At 40.9% G+C, this 11080-nt stretch overlaps 1 protein-coding gene across 1 annotated transcript; it reads right to left on the reverse strand.

Annotated features, from left to right (window-relative positions):
• Positions 1-1584: 1584 nt before the first annotated feature.
• Positions 1585-8982, reverse strand: NDUFA12 (NADH:ubiquinone oxidoreductase subunit A12). Its single transcript, XM_053407229.1, has 4 exons — positions 8827-8982; positions 6814-6896; positions 5705-5792; positions 1585-1858 (listed from the first exon to the last, which is right to left on the reverse strand). The coding sequence occupies exons 1-4, from the start codon at positions 8913-8915 to the stop codon at positions 1678-1680; spliced, it is 441 nt and encodes a 146-aa protein (XP_053263204.1). The 5' UTR covers positions 8916-8982; the 3' UTR covers positions 1585-1677.
• Between the last annotated feature and the right edge of the window lie 2098 nt (positions 8983-11080).

Consider the following 11080-nt stretch of genomic DNA (forward strand, 5'->3'; position numbering starts at 1 on the left):
TTGGTCATATCATGGGCAAAATCCTCCCCTTCTTCCTGCAGGGATCCTCTGCTAGGTTCCAAATCCTTCTATTCACAGATGGAGCACATTTGGATCCAGCCCTATATAAAAAAGGAATATATTTTTTCATTTACTTTTTATGCTGGTTCAGTTACAAAGATGTCCAGGCATTTTTTTCTTCAGTTTGGAGGAAAGCTGCATATCTGCTCTCACTTTATGAGATATTCTCTCTTATATGGTGTTCTCTCTTCATGGGATAAAGACCTCCCCTGCAGTGGAGAAATGTGAATATAGCCAAGAATTGCCTGTGAACTGTGAAGATACGTTTCATCAGTTGCTGATGCCCAAGTAAGCTTGCCTTTGAAATCCAAAGGTATTGCAGCTGTTTGGCAAGGCCACCATTCAATATTTTCCTGCATTTTGAAATGTGTTCCTTGCCTCCTAGCACCACTTTCAGTCTATTCTTTCACCTGGATGACATGAGTTTGTGTTGAAATGTTCCTATGATTTAGCAGTAGACTCCTTGGGTTTTCCAATGGAAACTTCATACTAGCTGTGTGAGATCATCAGCACCTTAAATTACAGTAGGAGCAGTTCAAAATACTCCAGAGAGTAATTTGCAGCAGGAAAGCTTTAAATAGACCTGAACTAAGTGTAGGGATAATTGTTAGTATGCACACACCTAAATAGAGAGAAGCTGTGGAGCATCGCACTGAAAACTGAACACGATGGATATAGGACTGAGTATACTTTTTTTTAGTTCAAAAGTTTAGTACTGAATTTTAAAGGCCTGAATAAAATTACTGAATTTTAAAGGGAGCTCATGTAAGGTAAGATTCAAGGCACACCTGACTTTTAGCTTAGTTTATTAGCCACTATGGTACACCCTGGCAAAGGCCAATCATTACACTGGTCAATTTTGATGCAAAAACTACCCCAGGTTGTAAGTGGGCTATGACAGTAGCACATGCCTAAAACTTACCAGCTTCACTAACACATGCATAAGAAAAGCTGATTGCTCATAAATTTGGCAGTTTCTTCTTTTTTGGCTCTCGAAGGACATGAATAATTTGCAGCAATTCTCAATACTCTGCACTGCATTTTTATCACAGTATGAAACATTCATATGTTCCTAAGAACATGTTCCATATCATCCTATCAATGATATATGGTAAGAAGCCATAGTAACAGCTTTTTTTCACTCTCTTTATTTAGAAATAAAACTTGTATGTTCCAAATAATGAGAGGATACCGTAATCATGGATCATTACTATCCATACTAACATAAGTTAGATAAAATAATGTGGTTGGGGGGGGGGGACTGTGGATGATTTAATAAACTTCTGCAGAACAAAATCAGAGTGCTAGCTGTGTTAATATGTAGAAGTTAAAGGTCATCAAATTATGGAATAAGTTGTTGCATCTGTTGGACTTTTATCAACAAAAGCTTATGCCATAGTACATTTTCTGGTCTTAAAGATGCAGGCTCTTGCTTCTACAAAAAGATATTTCATACACAACTGCATATTCTGCTATCTGCTACTCACTAGTTCTCTTCTCATCAATATTTCTGATTTCAGAAGGTTTCTGATCAAAGATTTTTATTTTAAAAACTGAAGAAAGCTACAGTTCACATTGTAGGTCTAATGCTTCGCAGATCACCATATTCCTTTCTTTTCACTTGCTAGGTGTAGAAGGTGGGACCCACTCTTGTATCTTCTTACGGGTGGTAGAAAATGGTACATACTGTCTAGGAGTACCACTTAAATTCATTTTATGATTCTCCCAAATGAATTTACGAGGCACTGGAGGGTGTGTAGTTGGAGGGTCTTCTGTCATACAGTGAAGCCAACGATGCCTTAAAGGGGGGAAAAACAACACACACACAAACATACACACAAACAACTGATAAATATGTTGTCCTAATAGCCCCTGAAGCATATATGCACAGTTTCAAAAGCAAGCCATGTTTGATGGACAAAAGTTACACTGCATGAACCATTTTGAACAGCTACATTTCAAGAAGTTTGATCATGCAGATTCTGTTAGATTTATTGTTTGCAGAAGCATGTTTCCTGTTTTTAAGATGTTTATTTTATTTTTAATTGTATTATTTTATCACTGATGTGTTTGCTGCCCTTGACTCCTTTGGGAAGAAGAGTGGGACATTAATAAATAAATATGCCAGAAAATGATATATTTCGTATCAGAAAATTAGTACTACAGACAAGTAGATGTTGCAAAAAAGAGTGTTGCCCCAATGGAACAAAGGCAGGTGCAATCCATTTGTGTCATGGGCACATGAAAGGGCGATCCAGGAGGTGCTCCTATGTGGGTGGTCCTTCTTGTTGGACTATACAAGTAGTACCAAAAAGGTAGCTATCATCAACTACAATTGGGTAATTGCTGCTGCTGCTGCTGGTATCTGAAGCCAAGCTCTCACTACCTCCCTTTCCAAACAGTGTATGGGTACTATCAAAAGCTGGCAGCATTATGCATCCTACTGAATGCAGTGGAGTTACAATAGGACTCTCTGTGAGTACTTCCCTACACAGCATTACTTGCAATAATGCTCTTTTGGAGGCAATCAGTTTCCTAGATTCATTTCAACTGCGGTTTAGGTCTGGTTTTGGCACAGAAACTGCTTTGATGACCCTGTATGATGCCCTTTGTTGGTGGGGGGAGAGAGAGGGTAATGTGTCCCTGTTAATTCTCCTTGACCTCTCAGTGGCTTTTGATACCATCTAACATGGTAGCTTTCTGGAATGGCTGTCTGAGTTGTGGGTGGGTGGCACTGCTTTCTGGTAGTTCTGGTCCTACCTGAATGGTCATTTTAAAAGGGTGATGCTGGGGGAGTTTTGTTTGACCCCATGGAGCCTTCACTGCAGTGTTCCGTGTTATCCCCCATACTGTTTAACATCTACATGAAACCACTGAGTGAAATATCTGAAGTTTTGGAGTACAGTGTAAGCAATATGCTGATGGCACCCAGCTCTACTTCCCCTTTACATCTGCAGGTGTGGCAGTGGATATGCTGGACTGATGTCTTGCCTCAGTAATGGATAAAATGAGAGCCAATAAAATGAAGCTCAATACAGAGATGACTGATGCACTGTACGTGGGTGGTTCCCTAGACCAGATGGATAGTGGCTGGCCTGCTCTTGATGTGATTACACTACCACTGAAGGAACAGGTATGCAGCTTGGGGGCTACTTCTGAATCCACTGCTGTTGCTTGAGGCTCGGGTGGCCTCAGTGGCACAGAGTACCTTCCATCAGGTTTGGCTGGTAGCCGAGCTGTGCCCCTATCTGGAAAGCCTAACTTCTGTTGTCTATGCTCTGGTAACCTCCAGGTTAGATTACTACCTTGCCTTATACGCGGGGCTGCATCTGAAGGCAGTTCAGTGAGAAACTCCAGTGACTGCAGAATTCAGCAGCCAGGTTGCTCACCAGGGCAAACGGCTCAGGACCGCAATACCTCAAGGAATGCCTCTACCCACACGAACCATCCCAGATCCTGTGATCATCATCTGAGACGCTTCTTCATGTGCCTTCCCACACAAGGGATCCGGAGGGCAGCATCACAAGAATGGGCCTTTTCTGTGGTAGCTCCCTGCTTGTGGAATGTTCTCCCCAGGGAGGCTTTTTGCTGCCTTCATTAGATATCTTTAGACACCAAGCAAAACATTCCTCTTCTCCACAGCCTTTGGGCTGATTAAACAATCATTAAAATGTGCTGGGGAATTGTTTTATTGCTTTGTTTCTATTATGTATGTATGTTGTGGTTTTATACTGTGACCCATCTCGTGTACTTCAGGTGAAGTTCACCTGTAGTAGTAGTAGTACTAATAATAATAATAATAATAATAATAATAATAATAATTATTATTATTATTATTATTATTATTATTATTATTATTATTTCACGTAAATCCTATATGAAGAAATAAACCATTAAAAATGATCCAACAGGTTTCAAGAGCTATAAAAGGCTGCATATAATCTCTCATGCACATTTTACATTATTATTATTTGGCTACCTGCAACTCAGGAGTACACTATCACTATGCACACAACCTCCTTACCATTCACTGACACCTCTAGAAGTAAGCATCATTTTTCCCCATACATCCTCATAGCGTACACAGAGTGAAATAATTGTAAGACTGGGCCCATCTGTTCGATAAATGACTTTTTCCCATAGTAAGTGACCCAACAGTAACAAGTATAGCAAGATTAGTGCATACTGTGAGAATGTTGTTGGCACTGGGCAACTAATTCAAGTAGTCACTAAAATAATATTTAGATCAATTGTTTTGAGTGCTGCAAATATCTGACGAGTTAAAAAATACAACTTCCTGAAAACACATTTTCAGTAAGCTTACAATTGTGTTAATTGGGGTGGAAATGACAGAGGAACTCAGCTGTCACTAAAACCAGGACAGGTACAGTATGTTTGTTTCTCACTGTTCAACCATCTTGACAAGGTTACTTGTGACCATACTAGATCTCTACATGTGGACTGACCCCTCTTCCCCACCGTCAATGCAAATAAAAGATAATTCTTTTGGAATGTGAACATCCAACTTCACAACTATACACAGAATATACCGTATTGGCTCGAATATAAGCTGCACCTTTAAAATTCAAGGGGAAGAAAGAAAAAAAGACAATACCTGACTATAAGCCGCTCCCTTAAAATTGGGTTACGAGCTGAAATTCGCTGCGGTTGGTAGAATTGTAACTCCGAGCCAATTTAAGCCTTTGAACTTGCAAGCCCGCAAAAGTTACCGTACAATTGCTAAAATCACAAGTTGGTATTCAATTGCTACAATTCCGCAGGCACTCACACCCGTAAATAGCAAATCAACAGTCTCAAGCTCGCAAATCAGCAATAAAACATTTTTGGTTCTGTTTTACTGTATGTCTGTTTCAGCAGCAATATCATAAAAGCCAATTTTTCTAAGGTCGCGAATTTAAGGCGCACTTTAACTTTTCACGGTCAGAATTTGGAAAAAAAGTGTGGCTTATATTTGGGCCAATATGGTACTTTCAGTAAGATTGTTTTTTCTAAAAACCAAATGTCTTTTAAATGTCACTTCACAACTCTACTTATTCCAGCAAGACTGTTCCAGAGAAAGTGGTATGGAGACTGATACTAACAGGCACAATTCAAAAACTGCCATGACCAGCAGTCTATGCCTAGTAGGGCTTTGGTCGTACAAATCACCATAGTGAAACATAATGTGTATCATTAAATTAGGTAGTACTGCAAGAGGGGTGACCTAGAGACTAGCGATGACCAACCTGTGGTCTGCCAGATGGTGCTGAACTACAACCACCATCTTCCCTGGCTACAGACAGGCTGGCTAAGGCTGATGGGAGTTTAGACTCCAAAAGCAACTACACATCAGCCACCCCTCATCTAAGCACATCTTCAGTTTTCAGGCAGAAAGCATGCATTTACCATAATGTCCCTTTCAAACAGAAGAGTGGTGCCTGATCTATGCTCTATTCTGGAACTGGTGAAGTACTTTTGCTGGCAGAAGATTAGGGGATGATGTGCCGTTAAGAGGATTAAATTTTCATTTCCTTGCTTTTGCGTGTCAGCCTCAGATAAGTTGGTTCGTTTTGAGGTTAACTGTTTCACAAGGTTAATACAACATATAATCACAGAAATGCATGCAGTAAACTAGCTGGTTTACCATTCAGGGGGCACCATGCTTCCATCCATTTCCCAGAATGTGTTCTTGCCATTCATTTCATTAGTATATATAACCCACCTATGGCGACCTTAAATAGGAAGATAAGTAAACATTGACAAATTATATTCAACTAAAGCAAGAAGTGAAGCATACATTTATGAAATTTTATTAGTTATAAAAAGGCTGTACTCACCCACCACCACCCCACACACAATTCAAATTTTGTGAAGTTAAAATTCTGTGCTCACATTTAATTATTGTGCCTGCAAGATTCTCACATTTAACAAATACACTTTTGGGAAAGGACTGGTTTGGCAGAAGGCATGGAAGGAGTAAACCGAGGGAGTAAGGCTTTGTTGATAAGAATCCACATTGGGACCACCTCACATATATGTTTTTTCCCTACACAATGTAGGATGATGAAGTGTCTATGTGGTCACTTGTGAAGAGCTTAGTTTACTAAAAACATGTAGACCAGAAAGGTGACGAGTATATGGTCTGAAGGAAACCAAAATTATCTAATACATTTGCATCTAACAAGTTACTGGGTTATTTCCCACATCAAAATTATTTTTGTGAAGGAAAAAGGTCACACATGAAGGGACCTCAGAGAGACAAGCAGCATATGTGGGAGAGTGCACATTAATTTCCATTAATGTAATGTTTAATAAAAACCCTCAAAATAACCCAATTACTAAACCCTCAAAGTAACCCAATGACACTGCAGCCTCTCTTCCTTGCAATTCGGATTAGTTTTAGCAATCCAAGTATTGAGACTGGAAAAGGGGTCTTAATATTAAAAATAATGAGTCTGCAAAGATAGTGATATCAAAAAGACGACCCTCACTACTACTCCCTGAACACCATCTGCTTTCTCTGTTTCTTCACATCTGTGTACCAGTGCAAAAAGAAGCTATATTTACAAGCAGGAGCATAAATCCAAGTTCCTGTTGTGACAACACCTCACTAGGACTTCTTACTGTTATATCCTCCTACTTGACACCAACAATTACTTAGAGCTGACTAAATTGTAATCACACTGAAGAAGTGTAAATTAGCCAAGCTTTTTCAGAAGATTAAATTCAAATTACTGAAGTATATCCACTTACCAAAAAAATATCTTTTGTCTTCATAGTATTTGTTTCCATACTTATCAACACCTACTAGTGCGCCGGTCTTCAGTTCATTGACCCTGCAGGTTTCCAAAAACAGAAGTAGTAAAATTACCCAATACTGAACACATTTAAGTATGAGGAGCTGTTGTTGCTCCATGGTGGAGCAATTTGAATGCAGAAGATCACACATTCAATCCTTGCCATTGCCAGGTAGGGTTGGGACGTACCATTGAGCTAGATGGCCCAATGGTCTCACTTTGTGGAAGGCAACTTTAGAAATTCTGTTCAGTTGTCAGTGGTCCTAGAAGTCAAGGGACCAGAAGCAATCTCAGCTTCAACTCTGATTACTAAAACTGAAAAGACAGTCATTTTGCACCTAATGAGCATGAATTATTGCATAACGTGCTTCTTGAACAATTGTATATGGCCAGTGATAGAAATTCCCCAGGAGTACAGAATAAATAAAATGGGATGGGGACATAAGGATGCATGCAAACCCAAACCCAATGTCCCTGGGCTGGTCTTCAGATCAGTGTAAAGGAATGAAGAGGCTTTTTAAGTGTGTGTACTCGAATGCCCTTAGAAATGCTCCCCACAACTGGAAACCCTGATAATCTAAGGTTCCCACTCACTGGAAGAGTTTCTATGTGTGATCAACCAAAGGTGATTAAAACCCCTTTTCAAGCTTTATTGCTAACTTTGCAGAGCTCTGAATGTAAGACTTGTGTGCATGCTTCCCAATTACTAATCACCATAGGACTATGTTATAATTTCCAGAAAGGCAGCAGTGTTAATCTGTTGCAGCAAAAACATTGAAGAATTTTTTGGAACCTTGAAAACCAACAAATTTATTATGGTATAAGCATTTGTGAACTACAGCATGGGCTTAGCCAGGATTTTTATTAGGGGGGCAGGCTTTTGTTGGGGGGGGCAGAACCTGTGTTAGCTATGTAATCTTATTTATTTTTATTGATTTAGGGGGGCAGCTCCCCCTCCCTGCCCTCCCCCGTCTACACCCATGGACTACAGTCTGCTTCATAAAATGCACCTGACTGACTGTAATCTGAGAAAGCGAATGCTATAAGACTCTTGTAGGAATATATACAAAATTAAGAAAACTAATTATAAAAAGTTATGCATGGAATCCTGCAAGCTTTTTCTATGTTTGTATAAATTACTTGTATAATTGAACTTTTCTGTGGCTGTTTTACCCTTGTTGTCTCCACAAGCATGATAGACTAAGAATTATAACCAGCAGTTTCTTTATTCCTTTAATGTATTGTTATGCATGCAGTTTTAAAAAAATGTTCTGGAATTTTAACTTTATTTAAAAATTAAAGCCTATGACAGAAAGAGAGAGCCAAGATGTTCTACCTCACAGGGTAGTAGTGGTAGGGAAGGGGGAAATGGAGCAAGATAAATATCCCCAACTTTTCGGCTTAAAAACTGCCCAGCAAGACATCTACAGAATTTCTACAAGTTCACTGACTGGATGCAGGGCATTTTCCCCACCAAGGACCACTTCATTGGTTTAGTGAAAAAAGAAAAGAAAAGAAAAACACAGCTCTGCCGAGTTAAGCAGGACTTACTGCTAGGAATACTAAAGACAACCGTAGGATGTACTGAACTCAAGTGTCAAAACATCCCGGAAAAATAAAGTCCGCTTTGTTATCTAGCCAATAACAAGCTTTCCAATCCGGACAGCCCTCCTTTCCCTTTCCCGAAACGACTGGGAGGCGCAAGCCTTGAAATGACCCCGCTTCAGAAAAGGTCTCCCAACTGGTCCACTTTGATCCCCTCGACGGAGTTTGGGCTGCCTGCTCGTCCCTGGGGATCCGGGAAGGTCTAGAGAAGCGGAGGAGACCCATTTCCACGCCAACCAGAGACAGCGACCTCCTGCTCCTCCTGCCCATTACCAAGGTGACCCTCGAGCGCAAGCAGCCGCTCCTCTCCCAGCCTGCCCTCACAAGCCGACGCGCACGGCGGAGGGGCCGAGCCATTCTTTACCTCAGCAGCTGAAACACGGCCCCGCGAATGCCGCCGTGACCCCCGAGCTGCTGCAGCGCCCTCCTCATCACCTGCACGTACTCCGCCATCTTCCCGGAGGCCCAGAGACGCCCGGCGCCTCCTTCGCTCCGCCGCAGGACGGCGTCTGCGCAGCCGCGGCAGGAGGCTCCTCCTCCTCTGACTCCAGTTCCAGTGAAGCAGATGCAACTAGCGAAGGAAGAGGCGGGCGGCGGGGAGAGCCTGGAGCCCCGCAGGTGGGAAGGAGGCGGCCGTTTCTTGCTCTCAGGGAATTCATCGCCGGTACGTTGTGCTTACTGAGAAGTGCATCCTATGGGAATGGCTCCCAGGCAGTGCCGGATTTACGTATAAGCTAAACAAACTATATAGCTTAGGGCCCCACTCTCTCGCCCCCCCCCAATTATGAGTCTTTGTAAATTGAGTTTCTCAAGGAACTTTTGTTATTGCCAAATGCCAATGTGTTTGCATTATTAAGTTTGTTATGAATAAAAAATCATTTTAAGTTAGAGCTTAATAATTATTTCACTGTTGATATACTTCTTAATTGTATTTCAGTTCAACAATAACTTTGATAAAATACGTATTTTGTTATGTGCAAATAGCTTTAGATACCTCTTAGGGCCATAAATTACCATATAGCATATATTCAACACAAAAAACAGCGACAATTTGTTGTTGACAAAGGACAGCTGGCGATATAAAGGGCCCCTTGACCTTAAGTAGCTTAGGACCTCATCAAACCTAAATCCCCTGCTCCCAGGTAAATGTGTGTGTGTGTGACTGCTTTTTGTCTGGGGGACACGGGGACACATACCACTAAACATTTTGTGAATCAAAGTTTGGCCTCATTGTGGGGCAGTATTTCAACTCGAGTAGGAAAATGAGAGTACCCCTAAACATTTTTTAAAAGAAAAAAGCACTGTGTATATCTATTTACACACAGACACAAAAATAACTCAGGGGAACTCACTTCTAAGTAAACATGTATTGGTCTGTGTTGCAGACTGTGTATTCAAAACCACAAGACCCCACACATAATTAAGTAGAACAGAAACACTGCCACATGACCCCACCCCTACTCGCCATGCCCCCTCCACCTCTTTCCCCCCTTTCTTCCTAATGTAACACTAATGTCTCAACAAATGAAACTGATCTATAGAAAATGTAACTTGAAAAAAGAGACGTTGCACATACTTTTGTAAACCAAGAAATCTTTAATAAAAGGGGGGGGGACCAAACGAAACAGTTAACTTCAACGATATAGACTGCGTTCACACTTTCCAAGATACTAATCTGGCACGAATGAGTCCAAACCTTGACTTTCTGTTCAAATATAACTATTTAGAGCATTGGTTCTCAACCTTTTTTGGCCATGCCCCACCCACATATCTCTAAAATCCTGATGCCTCCCCCCCATGACATATAATTCTTATTATTCAAAAAGTGAACTCCTATTCACCTGGAAGAAGACTAAAAGGCCATTAACTGTTAATAACTCATTCTCAAATTGCTCCCCATAAAGATCAAATTGCCTCCCTGTGGGGTGTGTGCTCCACATTGGGAACCACAGATTTAGAAGATTTGGGGGAGGAACCCCCACTGCATTTTGTTGTCAGTGTCAAGAGATATCCTGACCTAAGAGAAAGGGTTGAGATGGTTGCAAGTGATGGTGGGGAGATGCTACATAGACATGCTGAAGGGGTGCAAGGAAACCTAAGACAGATCCATGGGACTCTTGTGTCACTGGAGGGTGGAAGTCCTGCTCTATAAGTGACATGAGAGGCATGTAAAGTTTTTCTCCTCTTGTGAACATTCAACCGAGCTGAACACTGAAACAGTCAGGACTGATAAAACAAAGGACTTCGCACAGGATATAGTTAAAGTATGGAATGCACTCCCCACAGGAAGCGTTGATGGTGACCAACCTGGATGGCTTGCTTTATTTTTTAAAATTATATCCTGCTTTTCGCCATTTAGGTTTCAAAGCGGTTTACAGCAATTAAATAGACAACATAGAAACTTTAAAACATAAATTAAACCTTCAGAATTTGAAACTCCAAGAATTTAAATTCTCAAATTAACAAACAAAAGTAAAACATATGAGAAGCATTCAGGGTGCAAAGCCCCCTGAAATAAGAGAGTTTTGACCAGTCATCTGAAACTCAGTAGGGATGGTGTCTAACTTCTTGTGGGAGGTTTAAAAGAAAATTAGACAAATTCATGGTGCTAAAGGCTA

The sequence above is a fragment of the Podarcis raffonei genome, chromosome 10 (genome assembly GCF_027172205.1).
Source record: "Podarcis raffonei isolate rPodRaf1 chromosome 10, rPodRaf1.pri, whole genome shotgun sequence".
Taxonomy (NCBI): Eukaryota; Metazoa; Chordata; class Lepidosauria; order Squamata; family Lacertidae; genus Podarcis; species Podarcis raffonei.